This window comes from Pleuronectes platessa, chromosome 2, assembly GCF_947347685.1.
Source record: "Pleuronectes platessa chromosome 2, fPlePla1.1, whole genome shotgun sequence".
In the NCBI taxonomy this organism is placed as follows: Eukaryota; Metazoa; Chordata; class Actinopteri; order Pleuronectiformes; family Pleuronectidae; genus Pleuronectes; species Pleuronectes platessa.
The window spans coordinates 12,439,251-12,456,840 of record NC_070627.1 but is presented as its reverse complement, the minus strand read 5'-3'; the positions used below and the strand labels follow the sequence as shown (position 1 = coordinate 12,456,840).

Sequence of the window (17,590 nt, the reverse complement as noted above, 5' to 3'; positions counted from 1 at the left end):
CCAGCTCCAATCAAAACAAGTTTATCCTGCAGTTTTAGGTCTTCTGCAGAACTTGTCCAACACACACTCTCTGTGTGTGTGTGTGTGTGTGTGTGTCTCTCTCTCTCTCTCTCTCTCTCTCTCTCTCTCTCTCTCTCTCTCTCTCTCTCTCTCTCTCTCTCTCTCTCTCTCTCTCTCTCTCTCTCTATATATATATCTCCTGGACCCATTATGCTTCATTTGCCAGTGATGATTGTGTGGGGATAAAAAGGCTAATTTATTGTAAGGTTCAGTTTGTCAGTATGCAGCAGGGTTCGATTGAAGAATGTCATTAGTTGTTGTCTTTATTATATTTAAAGGACACATAGCAGAGGTTGTTCTGCTGGCAGAGTGAACACATTCCTCTCATAGCTTCCTTGTTGAAGTTGGCTTTATTTGAAGACTTCAGTTCTCATGTGAATGCAATGCAGCTTTGGCATAAATCCCACAGGCGCATGAAGAAGGAAGGAACAGATACGGTTTTTTTTAAGGTTTTTCCACAGACTCTGAATCTGTGATGTCGGATGTGGAAGATACAACACGATCCGACTCCTGGGGAGGAAACCATCCGAATACTTATGAGCTTGTCAGGTTTCGCAACTCTCTCCCACTTCCTAGTTGCGGGCGCGGTTTGGGTTCGTCTGCCCCCAAACATCAATGCAGTGAGAATGACCCTAGAGCGTCCGGTTTTTACCTTTCAAAATAAATCCCTACACGCATGTCCTTTTTAAAGCTTTTGCTTGTATTTAATTTCATTGCTCTTTCGCTGTATTCATTGTTTCAAATTCGCTCTCTTTTCTCACGTGTTCTCTTTAGTCTCTCTCAAGTTCCGCTCTAATTTAAATCGATCCTACTTTTCGCTGAGAGCGCCGATTGTCTGCTCTGCGTTCCCACCACGTGCCCCGATGTGCTTTAATTTTGAAGCAGCTTGTAACTTCCTGTCTCCATTCACGCGGCAGAAGTGGTCGGTGCTGACTTGTGGTGCTGACTTGTGGTTCAGGGCCAGTGTAAACTCTGGGCCAGTGACTCTCCAGCTCTGTCAGGTGAGTACACAGAGGTGGGCCAGAGAGAGAGAGAGAGAGAGAGAGACAGACAGACAGAGACAGAGAGAGAGGTCTCAGAACAGCAGTAGGTTTGGTCTGGAGAAGAATTCCCACTTTGGGACAGTTGGAGCCATTTTAAACGACACTCTGACCCCATCACAAAGTGGTAAGGTTTATTTATTTCCATGTCTTTGGAGTGGGTGGGGGTGTGGGGTGTGTGGTTCGATCCACGTTAACGAATGACTCAAACTTCAGTAATCAGAAATCATCAGCCCACTTTTACTTTAGTTTGCACGAGATTCGATTTTTAACTGTACTCTTAAGTTGAATGTCTTCCCTTCATAGAGCTGCTACATATGCCAGATACATAGTTACATAATGAATTATTTGCAATAGTGCTACCCATTGATTTTGATATCTTTGTTATTATTATTTATTATTATTTCCATTGCTAGGCTTAGTTGTATTTCTCTGTGTTTATCTGCTGCCTGGCTCTAGGGTCCTGAACAGTTCCATAATTGCTTCACAAGTTGCAGCATGTCATGTCTTGCCCACAGTAGATTTCTCTGACTGACACTGCACCAACTTATGTTTCCACTGTGTCTACTGCCTTTTTAGTAGTCTCATATATCTTAAGATTGTAGATGTTTCCCCCCCCAAAAAATCCACCCTAGTGCCAATAAAACAGCATTCTCTTCCTCTTTCCCCCCACATCCTTACGCCGTATTCTTGTTTAAACAAGCAAACATATTTACAGTGTTCACGTCCACAGACTCTGACGAATGTGAGAATAAAATGTTGCTGCTCCGCCTGAGAAATCTCAACATTCCTGGTCTTGTCTCCCCTCACAGAGCTCCTGACCCAGAATGTTCTCTCGGAGTAAAGTGTCTCGCAGGTAGCGGTCGATCACAGTGGACTGGGACGTGGAGATGGTCACTTGGGCCGCCTTGCTGACAGTATGCACATGGATCATACAAACACAGATCGCCTCGGGGCAGCACACGTGTCCTACGACCCCACGCAGATTGGTTGATTTCACTGTAAAGTACTCCCTCCCCCACTTCCAAACCGCCGAACCTATACAGAACATAGTGGTGCACTGGAAAGAGCATCAGCCGGATGTGTACGTTGGATCCCGGAATGTCATCGAGGCAGTGAACTATACGATGGAGAAACTATGGGAGGTGAGAACTGGACCTGTTGGTAGCCCAGAGTGTGACACCTGTAATGTGTGTGACATCGAAACAGACCCCGGGGATCCAGTGGATACTGACAATGAGGTTCTGCTTCTGGATCCTACTGAATATTTGTTGCCATACTTGTACATCTGTGGGAGCACTCAGCATGGCATCTGTCACTTCATTGACATTGATTACATTGTTGCCTCAAAGCCGGAGCCTAAGTGTTTATTCAAAAAAGAGGAAAACTCTCCATCTTATTGTCCTGACTGTCTGGCAAGTCCAATTGGCACCAGAGTCACCATCGTGTCAGAGTCTTCCACGTGTCTTTTCTTCGTCGCAGCTTCCGTGGACAGCAAAGTGGCACAGCGGTATCCTAGGAGGTCGATATCAGTGTTGAGGCCACTCTCGACTGAGGATGGCTTTCATATGGTCATGAAAGGTCTGACAGTGCTCCCCAGTCTACAGGACTCTTACAGGATTAATAACATCTACAGCTTTTCTACCAAGGACTTTGTCTACTTCCTGTCCGTGCAAAGAGAAAATCCTTTTAAGAGCGATTCACGGTTTCAGACTCGACTGGGACGAATCCCAATATTAATCCCGGAGGTGTGGATGTACAGAGAGGTGGTCCTGGAGTGCCGCTACTTCCCCAAACGCAGGAGGAGGCGGAGAGGGACTTTCAAGGACATATTGTACAACGGGCTTCAGGCAGCCCACTTTGGGCGAGTGGGAAAGGACTTGGCCGGGGAGATGAATGTGGGCATTAAAGAGGATATTCTGTACGGGGTCTTCGCAGAGGTCAATGAGCATGGCGAGCCGCAAAAAAACTCAGCCCTGTGTGCTTTTCCTATTACCCAAGTGAACCAGGCGATTGAGCTGGGCGTGGAGGCCTGCTGCAAGTCAGGCTCAGAGCAGCTGTCCAGAGGCCTCTGCCACTTCCAGCCGTGCGAGAGCTGCCCACATGAGGTGAGTGTCTCTTTTTTCTGTTTGTTTGTGTGTGTGTGTGTGTGTGTGTGCTGTCACCAGAGCAGAGCCACAGTGCTAAGGTCCAACTACGTCCAGACAGGAAGTGACAGACACACACTGTGTAAATACAGTCACCTGGGGTTGTTACTATAGTTTATGATTAAGCTCAAGGTTTAATATTGTCTTGGGCAATAACAGATAGTACGTTGTACATGACACTGAAGTCGGTGCATGGTATAAATTTATAAATCCTGACTCCTGCTGGAACATTGTGTGCAACTCTGATGAATGGGTGTGTGTTTGTGTATGTGTGACCAGGTATTACTGAGACCGAAACCTGTTAACGCAGTCATTTTAGGAGGACTTGTCTTCCTTAGGGGGACAAAAATCAAGTTCCCATATATAAATCATTAAAGGTTAAGGTGAAGATACGTTTTAAGGTCAGGTTAGGTTAATTGCTTTTAGAAAATATGATAAGATGGTGAATATGCTTTGGTACATTTTAAGGTCTTCTGCACAATTTAAGTTACCTACTACCGGACATCATTACCTCTATGCCTTTTTGAACTGATCTCTGTCCCATTTTAGAACATAGGATAAGATGGAGAATATCCCTTCCCTTGTATGTTCTGCCGCACTTATTAATGTCTAGTAGATTAGATTTGGGCTTATGTTAAGGTTATGGTCATCTAAAGTCATCGAGTCGCAGCTTTGTGTTGGTGTGTCGTGTGTGTGTGTGTGTGTGTGTGTGTGTGTGTGTGTGTGTGTGTGTGTGTGTGTGTGTGTGTGTGTGTGTGTGTGTGTGTGTGTGTGTGTGTGTGTGTGTGTGTGTGTGTGTGTGTGTGTGTGTGTTTGTGTTTGAATGAGAGAGACAGAGAGAAAGACGGCCAGTTCAGAAAACTGGGAGAGGTGGATGAGTCAGATGTGTGACCTACACATTGCCACGCCATTTCTCAGCTCTGTTAAGTTTCACAATGAAAGGGTGGTAACTGCTTCCCACTCACTGTTATCATAACCCTAACACTAGATTTGATAAGAGTTAGTTTTTTGAGATTTGCATTTCAAGATAAAAGACTCAGTCAAGATTAAATCTTGCACTTGCTGTTTTTTAAAATGTTGTATTACTTGATCCCGTCACAGGTTGTAGCTAATATACTACCAGTGAAGAAAGCTAAAAGGAAAGTAAAGGAACCACAAAAGATTAGGTCCTCAAACCTTCTCTGGCTCGTAACCAAAGATGTGGTAAGATGTTTCCGTGCATGGAGTTCAGACGGTGTCCTTTGAGCTTTGACAGCCATGTGTGCACCTAAAGGAATGTGGGCCAACAAACACAAGTTATAAATCCAACTGATAAAAAGAAAAGGAATTTCCTGGGGAGGAACATGGGTTATACTGTGCCTGGCTTTTACGCATTGTAACTTGATGAGCAAATAGGAAAAAACATGGAAGCCGTCACTGAGGAAACAATCTCGAAACAGTCATTTTTCTATAAATGGGTGTGCGGGATAAAAAAAAACTTGGATTCCACATCTATACAAGAGTAGAACACTGGATGTTAAAATAGTTTGAAGCAAACATGGGCAAGTCAGCTAAATTGCTTTAGAATGGAAGTATGTACGGCTGGTTTATCCCATCTCTATTCTTATTTATGTTTTATTCTAAGTTTGTGTTATTTCTGTTATTTAGCACGATTACACAATAATTACTGGAGGGACGCCATTGAATTTAGACTTTGATGGGATTTGGCTTCCCTTTTGGGGGAGATGTCATGTCATCTTTATGTACAGTCTGTAATATTGATGTAGAGAATCAGGCATGTACAGGGGACTGATATTTATGAGTGTGTGCCATTTGATGCAGATTCAAATAAAAATCTGGATCTAGTGAATTGGGATGTGACATCAAAAGGGGACTGTTGGGCCGTGGTGTTAGTGTGCACACTACAAAGGGCAATCCTCAGTCTGTTTGTGATAGTTAGCACCATTTTGCAAAAACGTAAATCTTTGCGGAAGGATGCGGTTGGTGTCCCAAATTACTTTTTCTCTTTTCTTTAATATTGGAAGATAGGGTGTTTTCAACATTTTCTCCGATTGCTCACAGAATCTCAGAGGGTTGATGAGTGTCTGCAGCTCTGTGCGTATCCAAATAAAAAACTGGGTCTTGTGGATTTAAATGAGGTTTCATGCGGGGTGTGGTTTTCTTTCCAGCTGCTGCACGGTATCAAATAGGTCTAGAATCCTGTAACGACCACCAGCGTGTAGTTGAGAACAATAATGTGGCTGTTTTCATTTAAGAGGACTCTTTGGCCTTGGTGGAGGTTTGTGCTCTACTGAGTGACATTCTTGTTTCTTTTTTAAACATTTCCTTTTTTATGAACCGGTGTGACACCTGCTCTATCAACTGTCCACACACTTCCGTCATCCACTGTTTAATGTGTCTGTAGTGGAAAATCTGCATTGAGAAACCGGCGCTAAGTGGAACAGACGGAACTGGAGTCACTGCTGTTTTATGACCTTGTGTCTCTTAAAGCTCGTTCTAATGAGAGGAGGTGAGGCGGGAGGACTTCCTCTCTGCTCCCCCCTTCTTCCAGTCACTCCCCGGGCTATGCATTTAAATATGCTTCATCTGCTAAGAAGGAGTCCAGAGCTGATGGAGGCAGATACAGGCAGGAGAATGTTGACATTGGAATCCAAATTACTTGGATTCCTGTTGCCGACTGAGTGCTAACACGCTTTATCCACTTGTCCAGAGCTCCCAAGGAAATCACACGTGCAGCGCCATGCCCACGCTGGTGTCCAGTCCGCACTACAGAGTAGACCTCTTCAACGGTCAGATGAAGGATGTCCTGTTCACCGCCGTCCTTGTCACCACGATCGGAAATCACACTCTGGGCCATTTGGGTACCTCAGACGGCCGGATCCTGCAGGTGACTAGAAGTCTCACAATAAAACAGTGCTGGCAGTATTTCATATCATTTCTCTTGCAAGTGAAATCCAAAGTTAAAATTTAATATTTTCATCAATTATACTCCTCAGGTGATTCTCAACACGTACAGGCCTATTGTTTATGCCAACTTTTCTCTGGGAGAGTCTGCAGTATCGAGGGCAGCATCTTTGTACCAAAACGATTCGCTGCTTTTTCTCGTTGGAAATAAGGTAAGTTTTATGAATTGCAGGTGCTGCCCTCTACCTCCGCCAAGTATGCCACGTTTTCACCCTGTGCATTTGTTTGTTTTTCTTAGTTTAGATTTTGTGCTCAGATCGAAAACAGGAAATGAAAAAACGGGTCGCTGTCCAAACTTGATTTTTATATTTAATTTGTATGATTTTTTTAACCCCAGTGTACTGTCTGTGATATTGATCTAAACAAATCAGGCATGTTTAGGGGACTTATAATTATGAATATGTGCAGATTGGTGAGGATTCAATAAAAAACTTAATCTAGCAGTTTTAAACATTGGTTTTCTATGAGCACTTATGGACCTTGTCGGTGGTGTGCACTCTACTTTGTGCTTTTCTAGTCATATGACTGTTTTTACTCTCGTAACTCTGCCTCACCTCACCCTCGTCTTCCTCTCTTCTTCATCAAGATGTTCCGGGTGCCCTCTGCAGGACCCGGGTGCGCTCACTTTATGACCTGCTCCGAGTGCCTGACGGCTCCGCGCTTCATGAACTGTGGCTGGTGTTCAGGAACGTGCTCGAGGCAGCAGGAGTGTGAATCGCAGTGGAACACTTGTGTGCCCATCATAACAGAGGTAACTGTAACTGATTAAAGCTAACGCATGAACTTTAAACACGATGGTTCATAGTGTGACACTGCTCTAATCTGGATGCTAACCCTTCGTCCAGTTTTTCCCTAAAATGGCACCTGTTGGTGGTGAGACAGAAATCACCTTGTGTGGTTGGGAGTTTCAGTCCTCTCAGAAACCGGCCAGCATCAGCAACAAAACCCACATCATCACAGTGGGCTCTGGAAACACGTGTACTATCCTGCCTTTAAGGAGCAGCAGTGAAGTGTGAGTAGCACAGATAGCACTCAATGCCACACAGTTTATCTTCTCAGTATTACAATAGAGGCTCTGGGGACTATTTGATACAGGGAAACAAGTGAACCTGCACTAAGTGGTCTTGACTATTCATCAGCTTTCCCTTCATTCAAGCGCTGACGCAAAAACTAAGCCGTCATAGTTTTTCTGGTATAGATAACAACTGCTGCCATTTAGTCGACCTCTTGGAAAAATAATCACACAAAAGGCACTTTGTATCGTCCTGAAATCAGAGCATCGTCCGTTATAGACACCTGAAGAGAAAAAACACTTTTTGGTGACGATGCATTTTAAATAAAATATATTTGATATCACTTGAGATAGAGAACTTTCTAAAACCATTTCATCAGGAGCATTAAATCGTTGAAGTTACATGCTGGATGCAATCAGATAATTTTGCTTTATATATAGATTTAGGAGAGGAGGAAAAAGAGCATACGTGTTTAAAAAGTGGCTTTTAAATCAAAGTACAGCGGGGTAAAGTTCTGACTTTTCTCTAAAATACAAGTATTCAAAAACATAATTGTTCCAGGTCTTAGAGGAGAATCACTTACGTGCATTAAAGATTTTTTGCAGTTCAACATTGTAAGTGTTGTGTGGTAACTGGGTTCATTTGCTGCTTTTCATTTCTGTCTGACAAGCTCCTTTCCTCAACACCATTTTCCTTCCTCATGTCCTGAACACAGGCTCGTATGCAAGATACAGGAAAACACACCAAACCAGAACCTCAACATCACTCTGGAAGTGCACGAGGGGGAAGTGAAGGGCCGATACTCAATCAAAGGCACAGCTCAGATGCCTGGTTTCTCTTTTGTGGTGAGAGTTTTATTTTTTTATGAGACAGTGTATCACATCATATTGTCAAACTACCCTTTGGAATTGATTGCAATGTTAGATTGTAATAGGAGTGTATTTCACCTCTGTCTCTTAAGGAACCAAGCATAACAGAAATACGACCTGACTATGGGCCAGTGTTTGGAGGAACAGTGGTGACACTGACAGGCAGATATCTTAACTCAGGGACGCAGAGAGACGTCTTCTTGGATAACAACAAGTGTCACATTCAGAGGTGAGCACCGCAGATGGTTTTAACTCGATGCTGATGTACGGTTAGTGACGGGCTTTAGAGTGGACCAGTGACAAAGTCACAAACCCAGGAGACAAGGAGGAAAGTTTAAAAAGTTCATTTATAGATCTAATAACTGAGATGACAGGAGGGATGCGAGCTGACTGGAGAGCGCAGGAGTAAGGGTGACTAGTAGTGATCGATCCGGAGCTACTATAGCAGGTGGTGTGCTTGAAGGTAGGAAATAATTAGGAAAGGAGAAAATACGAGGATCCGAATAGGTCACAGAATGCAAAGACGCTACGGCCGAGTATCTGTACCGGTAGCTGATGACAAAAGCATGGCGATGTGTGAGCGGCGAGCTGGTGAATGATGACTGCCCCTGTGTGGGCTGGGAGGAGCTGCCCAGCAGATCACAGAGAGCTGAATGGACTGGAGATCCAGACGTGGGAAACACCACCACGCCTACAAACACATACACACACACACAGACACTCTCCACAGCACTCATTCACAAAGACACACAGGGGAAAACTGACACAAAACAGACTGACTTCAGTGTCTTCAGATGTGCGCTTTAATTTGAGGCTTTAAAGGTTCAGTGTGTAAGATTTAGGTGAAAGGATCTATTGGCAGAAATTGAATGTAAAATAATCCAAGTGTTGTTTTCATCTAAATTGTACGAATTGTTGTTTTCTTCCCCCAAGAATGGGCCATTTATATATATAACACTTTATATTTACATCTGGAGCGGGTCCTCTGTATGGAGGCCGCCATGTTTTACAGTGGCCCAGACTGGACAAACTAAACACCTTTTGAGTTTTTATGACAAGTGAAGGCTGCCACAGGATCTCTTTCATGTTTGAAAGGGGAGGGTGAGATGAGGGGTATTCAGCTGAAGCATGCAAACTCACCACAAGATGTCACTGAATTCTAAACACTGAACCTTTGAGCTCCTGTGTTGTGTTTTGTCTTCCAGCGCTCCTGAAGGAGACGGGCCGCTGTGTTCAATCATCTGCCGAACAGCAGCAGCAGCGGGTGTCGGGGATGTACCCGTCAAAGTTGTTATCGACAAGTCTCAAGTGACGACAACAAAGATGTTCTCCTACAAGAAAAACCCGGTTATAACCTCTACACATCCTAACTGCAGTTTCAGAAGGTAGGACGCTGACTATGCTTTGCTCTACTCGGCTCTTATGAAAAGATTCAGTGTCCAAATTATCCTGACAACACAAACCGTGTTTTTACATGAAGAAGTCAGTGATGTTTATTTATTAATCTGCAGAGGCTCCAAGCTGGTGATAGAAGGCCAAAATCTTGACTCTGCTCAGACAACCGTGGTTCAGTTCATTCCAAAAGATCCCAACATACAACCTCTTCAGCAAGTAGGTTAACTCTTTGATCAGATTTTTTACATTCACTTTTTTTTTTATCTTTGTGGAAGACTTAAGATCATCAACATGAGCTGCAGAACGAATGAGCATTCATGCTCTCATATTCCTTCTCAGTATCGCTTTCCTGCGATTCAAATTTGTTTCTCTAGTTGTGATTTCAAACTTTTTTTTCTAAAACAATGATTTCATCCACTCCAGGTCTGCAAGGGCACGGCAAATGCCACGCACATGGAGTGCTGGGCCCCTGCTCTTGAAGAGGAAATGCCAGAGGAGAAGTCTGACATAGGAGTGATTATCATTAACATGGATGGAAAAAACAACATCTGGAAGAAACGTTTCGACTACTACCCGGATGCCAAAGTCATTCCCTTTGAGAACGACGACAGGAAATTACTTCTGAAACCGGGAGAGACAGAAGTTTCGCTGCACGTATGTTCACACACCCGCTCTCTTTTATTCCCTTTGTATTTATCAAGTTCCATTTGCCACTTATCTTATAACATTCAAACTGTTTTTTCCACAAATCTAACAGCACAGTAAACTAAACATGGTGGGAGCATGCATGAAGATCACAATGACCATAGGTGGTGTGGACTGCCACGCTCAGGTTCTGTTAAATGAGCTGACGTGCCGGATTCCTAAAGGCCTGGTTATTCCCAGTGAGGGGTCACCCGTCAAGGTAAGAGACTAACAAACTTTAATCCATATCAACTATTAAAAAAATGTATAATCTATGTATTGAACAATGTACTAATTTGTTACTGCAGGTGTTTTTAAATGGGGAAGAAAACGATGTTGGCACAGTGGTGTACGACGACAATAACACAGTGATCGCAGGCATCGTGCTGGGCATCATTGGTGCGCTGGTAGTAGGTGCTGGCCTTGCATTAATTGTGATGATCCATCTGAAGAATAAAAAGAGGGGTGAGAGACTGTAATTGTGACTTGAACAGGAGTTCATAATGTCCTGTATGCCTATTCTGTACTATCCCCTGTTTTTTTATTCACATGTCCAACTGTGACTCATGCCAGTGACTTTAAATATATTTTTTCATCATTTGTTGTTCAGTGATTTTCATCTATACAATCTGTCCTTCCAGCCGAAATTGAGAATCGCTTATCGACAATGCTTTCACGAGGTCGCGTGGGCAGCAACTCTGATGTCTCACCAACAGGAGACTACAGACGAGGTGTGACATTGGAATCCACACATATAATTACTAAAAATCTAAAAAAATTATATCAGGGAACAAATTGAACTGACAAATGAAGAGTAAACTAAAATGTTACTCAGTAGAGTGCACATCTCCGCTAAGGCTCAGCAGTGCCCTTATTAAACCACATTTGAATTCCCTATATTCCAAATTTTTATTCATCTCTTAAATTTGTTCACTCCCTCATAAATATCAATCCCAAGAACCATGAATTATTCTCCCTTAAATAAATATGATTCTCGCAATGTTAAAGAAAGTGAAAAGAAATTTCAGGATTCCGCACTCAAATTGAATGGGCCCCTTCCTTGATCCATACTGCATGCTTCCGCCAAGTTTCATAGAAATCCGTCCATCAGCTTTTGCATAATCAGACAAACAAACAAATGTAGACAAAAATATTACCACCTTGTCGGAGGTAATATAGGATCAAATATTTGCAGATCCTAATTGTCCCTTTCAGTCGCATGCTTTCTTTGCATTCCTAAAAGCAGTGATTTGTCTTTTTGGGAAAAATTTATCAATCAACCAAAATATTCCATTTTCACAGTTTTATGACGTCACTTTTGGTGTTTTTTCTCTTTTCAGTCAATCTCTCCCATCAAACAACAGGTTCAGGAGGAAGGGCCTTCGACGGTTTATTATACACTGCCAGCCGCGATCATCTGTCTGTTCCTTTGGTGCCGCGGGACAGCATCTCAATGGTCAGCCTGACCTCTGATCTCCTGGAGGAGGTCAAAGATGTGCTGATCCCCGCTGACATGCTCAGAATCGAGGACAGCCAGATCATTGGCAAAGGTTCGTCTCGTGGCTTCTTTCGCTCTCACACATTTACACAGAGCACTTTTCATAACAGCCTCTTTTTCCTTCCCTGCAGGCCACTTTGGCACAGTTTATCACGGATACCTGATAGACAGCAAAAAGCAGGAGACCCACTGTGCAGTAAAATCATTAAACAGTATGTGAATATGTATTTCATAAAGAGAATCATCAATACACGAGCTCTGAGCTGGTGGACTTGTCTGTATAACGGCACCTCTTTTACAAACAGGGATCACAGATTTGGGCGAGGTGGACCAGTTCCTCAGAGAAGGCATCATCATGAAAGGTTTCCACCACCCGAACATACTGTCTCTGATGGGCATCATGCTGCCTAAAGAAGGACTCCCCCTGGTGGTGCTCCCGTACATGAAACATGGGGATGTGCGTCATTTCATCCGTTCTGAGAAAAGGGTAAATTACGCAATGAAACGTTCTGGAACAGGAGGATCATGACTGGGAATATTTACTCTGTCAACTGCACACTATGAGCTCTGGTTCAATCAGCTCCTCTGACTGTTTCTCTGCTCTCCACAGAACCCGACAGTGAAAGACCTGATTGGATTCGGTCTCCAGGTTGCCAAGGGGATGGAATATTTAGCTCAGAAGAAGTTTGTCCACAGAGACCTGGCTGCACGTAACTGCATGTGAGTGTGAATCACTCACGGATTTACTGGCCAACGGCGTGCCAATGAAAAAAAGGCTTTGTCATGACTGGAAGAGGCAATTTCACCGGACGTAGCTAAGTCTATGTGTCACCTGAGCTGTACTGTTAAAGGTGTGGGTTATTGAATCGCACCACTGATCTAGTACACTGCTTGATTTACAGAAGTAGAACAATTTGGAAATGTTAGCAACAATGCTGTTTGCTCTTGGGCTGGTTTTCTAAAGTTGGTATTTACACCCAGGTGTTCACCATGGTGTAAAGCCCGGGTTATAGGCTCAACAATAGTGAAATCATGCATGTAAAAAAAGTTGATTACTTTGTCCATATTTTTGAATAGCGACATTAAAGGTATAGTTTTGGCTGGGGGGTATGTTGGTCCAGTGATGAGCACTGTCACCTCACAGCAATCTTAGTTTAGACTTTCTGTTTGAACTTTGTGTGTGTTTGTGTGTGTGTGTGTGGGGGGGGTTCTTTGTACTCTGGCTTCCTTTCACAGTCCAAATAAATACAGATTAGGGTTAGGTTACTTGGAAACTCTAAATTTACTTTAGGTGCAACTGTGAGTGTGAGTGGTGAATGGCTCAATACGTCAGCCCTGTGATACCCTGGTGACCTGTCCAGGGTGTGCCCAGTGTTTGGCTGAGATTGGTTCCAGCCAATCCAGGACCCACTATGGATAAACGGTTGTTGGTTGGTTGGTTGGTTGGTAAGCAAGATGACACAAAAACAACTGAATGGATTAACACAAAACTTGGTGGAAGGAGCCTGTATGGGTGAGGGAAACACCCTTAAATGGACGGATTCCAATTTCTTCGATATTGCAACGTTCTTCAACATTTTCAGAGTATAGTTTGAGGATCTTGATTAAAAAATCTGGCAAATTTAGAGAACTGTTATCTATAATTACAATGTTGGGCCTTGGCAGAGGCACAAGTTCTACTCAGTGCCATTCTAGTTTGATTTGAATAAACAAATGATGTTGTAGTTTGATATTTTCGGAATATATGTCTCTTTGCTTTCTTTAAAATAATTTGAGAACTGTGCATCTCACCAGTGTATGACAAATCTCCAATGGGTCATCAACACTGATTCTCTAAATCAATGTAAATGTATGTGTGGAACTGAGGATCCTTTCTCACGACGTGTCCTCCCCTCAGGCTGGATGAAACCTTCACAGTGAAGGTGGCAGATTTCGGCATGGCCAGGGACATCTACGACAAAGAATACTACAGCATTCAAGACCAGAAACGGGCCAAGCTGCCGGTGAAGTGGATGGCCATCGAAAGCCTGCAAACGCAGAAGTTCACGATCAAGTCAGATGTGGTGAGTGTACCTATGCATGCCCACAGAAATATGTTTTATCTTTTGCGTATGTATGACACCGCTTATCTTTTTCCCAGTGGTCGTATGGCGTCTTACTGTGGGAGCTGCTGACCAGAGGGGCCAGCCCGTATCCAGAGGTGGACCCCTATGACATCACAAACTACTTGTTGAAGGGACGACGGCTTCCACAGCCCCAGTTTTGCCCCGATAGTCTGTGAGAATCTCAACCACACACTAGAAACATCACAAAACATCTTCTTAAAATACATATTTCTTCAAGAGACTTGGCGCTCAAAGGGATAGTTCGGCCAGAAATAAAAATGAATATTCGAATCAATACTCTGCCGATGGAGGGGTGGGTCAAGTGTTGAGTTCACAAAACACTTGACCCAATCCTCAGGAGTTTAAGGGGTAAACAGTGTTGCTGCAGAACCCAATACAATTGAAGAAATCTGTGACTAAAGCTTTAGACTTAATAAATCAACAGAAAAAAGCATAACATCCCTCCATACTGCCCGTGTGGTGTCATCCAAGTGTCCGCAAGCCCCAACATTCAAATTCGACTTGAAACGGCATCATTAACATTGTGTTTTAGCTTAAATGTGGCTGCATTCAGGGACCGTCGGAAATGCTATCGTCCGCTAGCTTAGCCACTTCTGGTGGACTTTCAGGCCGAAATGACCTTGTTTTTCGTGTCAAATTTGATATTGGGTCTTGTGGACACTTTGATGACACCACACGAGCAGTATGGAGGCATGTTATGTTTTTTCTGTTGTTTTATTTCATCTGAAGCTTTGGCCACTAATTTCTTCAATTGTTTTGCATTCTGCTACAACACTGTTTACCCCTGAGACCACTGAGTGTGAGTGGATAATGAGTGAATTTTCCTTTCTGGGTGAACTTTCCCTTTAAGTTCTTTGTTGTAATAAGCAGCCATCATTCAGTAGTTTACTCACCTGCTTAAATAGTCATGCACTGACTCATTCTCTCATTTATCATTCCACAGGTATTCAATCATGCTGGCATGTTGGGACCCGGAGCCTGAGTGCAGACCGAGCTTCCTGGTTTCAGAAGTACAACACATCCTGTCCTGTTTGGAAGGAGAGCACTATATCAGTCTGAAGGTCAACTATGTAAACTTGAACCAGCCGAGGCCTTACCCCTCTATGAATGAATCTGCAGACGAGGCCGAGGCCTCAGACTTTGACACAGACTGTGATGCCACCAGCTAAGTGTCCCAGGAGCTCATAAGACTCAACATGATCTGGAATCAAAGTTGGAAAGCATTCAAGAGGAGGGACATTCTGCTTCGTCCCGTAGGTTGTTGAACATGTGCAACCTGAGCTTGCGGAGGGTGTGGCTACTGATTTAAGACAATGGTACGAGGAACGACAAAGTGGGATTTGAGCCGAGATGAGCTAGCACTGGAAGTCCTCCATCTTTGTTCCATTTTATTTGTCACAAAACAAAGACAATGTGCAGATGGAAGAAGTGTTTTTACTCTGTAGCGAACATCGCAAGCACAAGTGTGAATGAGACAAAGTGAATGTAACGTGCCTTAGTTCTCAGATTTATAGAAAAGATTCAGGTCGGCTTACTTGAAGATATTTTATAAATGTCTACGAATGCTGACTTGTGCTCAGGGTTCAACATTTTTTTTGCTATATGGGGATATAATATGGATAATATCCCTTCATATAGACTATAGAATGTAAACTACAATGGTACGAGCGCCTGTGAAATCATCATATTCGATGCAGAACAACTCCATTGCATCAACTGTACCTGTCATTTTCACTAGAGGGCAACCAACTCCTCCTTCTGAAGATCATTTCATGTTGGTGCAGCAGTGACGCTCTGCGCTACAGCTCAACACAAAGGTGTTACACCAACAACACAACTACAGGCATCTGCTGAGCAAATGGGACAAATCCAGTCCTTCAACAATCAATACATTTGTCTGCATTTAATCAAAATGATCTCCACAGGATTTCAGACGATCCAAAGCATTTTAGGATGTATGCACTGATTTGTTTTTACTCTCAGACTGACTATGCAATTTGATTCAGCTAAAGATTTGTTTTTGTGTTGACCGGTCAGACCTACCTGAGTCTTTTTATCATGCACTTTTCCCCCCGTCCGTTCGAGATTCTGTCTTTTTACTACATAAATATGGTTTAATGCTCACAGCACAGCAGAGATGTCTACCTGGACTTGTTTTTTCTTACATCATCGTGAATAACTAGAAAAAAAATATGCAGGTGCTGCAGATGAGCAAACTTCCACCTACATAAAATTGTGTTCCTAAACTTTTTTTTTTATTTGGTGTTCATGTTATAAAAACTGCAGTTAACAGGAGGAAGAGAGGGCACAGGAGTTCTTCATGAAAGCAGCACATAAAAGCTGCTGGAGAAATGATGCTGAGTGCAATGATACAGGTCTGAAGCAGCACAGCTCCAGTTCTCTGCCTGCTGGATGATAGGAAAAAACCACAGTTAGAGGTCTGAATATGTCAGCACGCACTAAAAACTGCATGTTTCTACTTAATCTGTGTATCTAACATTTTTTTATAGTCTTTAAATATTTTGTGGATCTAAAAAAAAAGAAGAATCCGTTGCATTCAGGCTTTAAAAAGGTGACGATGACAAGCCCTGGCTGTGTTCAGATGGAGGCTGGGGATTTGAATATACAAGAGGAGATGAAGGTGCAACAGAAAGTGATGGTTATGCTTTGCTCTGCACAATCTTCCCATAAGGGATTTATTTAAGGCAAACACAGGTAAATGTTTACTGGTTAAATGAAGATCTGGTTTCAACTGATTCATTATTATTTATCGACTGCACATGATGAAGAGGAGGAAGGGTTAGACGATGAATACGCATTATGAGGTTTACATGACCTCACAATGGGGGAAATACATGACATGTTCCCATCAGCCTAAAAACGACAAGTCCTCTAACTGCTCCCAGATACAATGACATAAGTGTTAAAAACAAGTCAGTCTATGTTTCTGCCTGGTGTCACCTTGGAAAATGCTTTTGCTGTGTATTTGCTATTGCAGCCTCTGGGACAATCTACATCCAAATAAGGTGTTAAACTAAAGCACCTAAATGAAAAGAGACATTTGATAATTGAATTATAAAGTCGGTGAATGGATAAACAAATGGTTATTCCCAAACAAAATAAATGAAATGAATAAATAAATAAGTTATCCATTAAGCTCGTAAACTAATAAATAAAAAAATAAAAAAATAGCTTAATTCATACAACATTTAGTGCTCTGCAGATTTCCCTGCTCATCCAGGAAAAAATACAAGGCAGTTGTTGGGAGAAGTGCATCTTCTGGGATTAAATTAATTAATTTGAAATAAAACTTGGCGTAACACAAAGACAGGGGTACTGAAATCAAAATTTGAATTGCACAAAGAAAAATTCGGCTTTGTGACTTTTTTTTTGTTCTGTTTTGACTATGAAGGTTTACTCTTGTTTTCATTTATAAACATTTTCAGAGTGATTTAAGATTAAGCCTCCAGAGCCACAGGACACATTATACAATTGTTTGATTGGGTAGGACTTCCCATGAAGAACAAATGGACTTTCATCAGTAAAATTTCCTTTAAAAAAAGTTTGTCTCCATGGGGACAAATTCATATTTGATAACTTTCAAACAATCAATGAAACTCCTGGTTCTCCATAAAGAATCCTGAGCACCGAGAGAGAGAGAGAGATGTGGGAAGCGAGAGCCTCATCCCGACCCAGTAGCGCAGTGAGGGGAAATAGCTGCACTGAGCTGCAGACCCCTAAAGTGTCTGGTCTAAAATTCCTTTTGTTGTCTTCCAGTGTATATATTTATAAAT

The 17,590-nt window shown here is 42.7% G+C and overlaps 1 protein-coding gene across 3 annotated transcripts; it reads left to right on the top strand.

Annotated features, from left to right (window-relative positions):
* Positions 1-998: 998 nt before the first annotated feature.
* LOC128454030 (macrophage-stimulating protein receptor) lies at positions 999-16,042 on the top strand. 3 transcript variants are annotated; one of them, XM_053437183.1, is made up of 21 exons: positions 999-1,227; positions 1,913-3,208; positions 5,958-6,134; positions 6,244-6,363; positions 6,798-6,962; positions 7,057-7,223; positions 7,940-8,069; positions 8,186-8,322; positions 9,299-9,478; positions 9,605-9,704; positions 9,912-10,142; positions 10,246-10,392; positions 10,481-10,637; positions 10,814-10,903; positions 11,537-11,722; positions 11,802-11,882; positions 11,976-12,157; positions 12,281-12,390; positions 13,568-13,733; positions 13,811-13,947; positions 14,740-16,042. In XM_053437183.1, the coding sequence occupies exons 2-21, from the start codon at positions 1,991-1,993 to the stop codon at positions 14,963-14,965; spliced, it is 4,107 nt and encodes a 1,368-aa protein (XP_053293158.1). In that variant the 5' UTR covers positions 999-1,227; positions 1,913-1,990; the 3' UTR covers positions 14,966-16,042. The 3 variants fall into 3 exon arrangements, with proteins under 3 accessions (XP_053293158.1, XP_053293168.1, XP_053293149.1); XM_053437174.1 differs by having other exon boundaries at positions 1,000-1,227; positions 11,513-11,722; XM_053437193.1 differs by lacking the exon at positions 10,814-10,903 and having other exon boundaries at positions 11,513-11,722.
* Positions 16,043-17,590: the final 1,548 nt, after the last annotated feature.

What these genes read in the sequence shown, in the direction of transcription:
- LOC128454030 (XM_053437174.1), top strand. Translation starts at nt 1,991, where the DNA reads ATGGTCACTTGGGCCGCCTTGCTGACAGTATGCACATGGATCATACAA. An exon ending in CAGACGGCCGGATCCTGCAG is followed by an intron (nt 6,135 to 6,243) that starts GTGACTAGAAGT and finishes TATACTCCTCAG; the next exon opens with GTGATTCTCAACACGTACAG. An exon ending in GTGTGCCCATCATAACAGAG is followed by an intron (nt 6,963 to 7,056) that starts GTAACTGTAACT and finishes CCCTTCGTCCAG; the next exon opens with TTTTTCCCTAAAATGGCACC.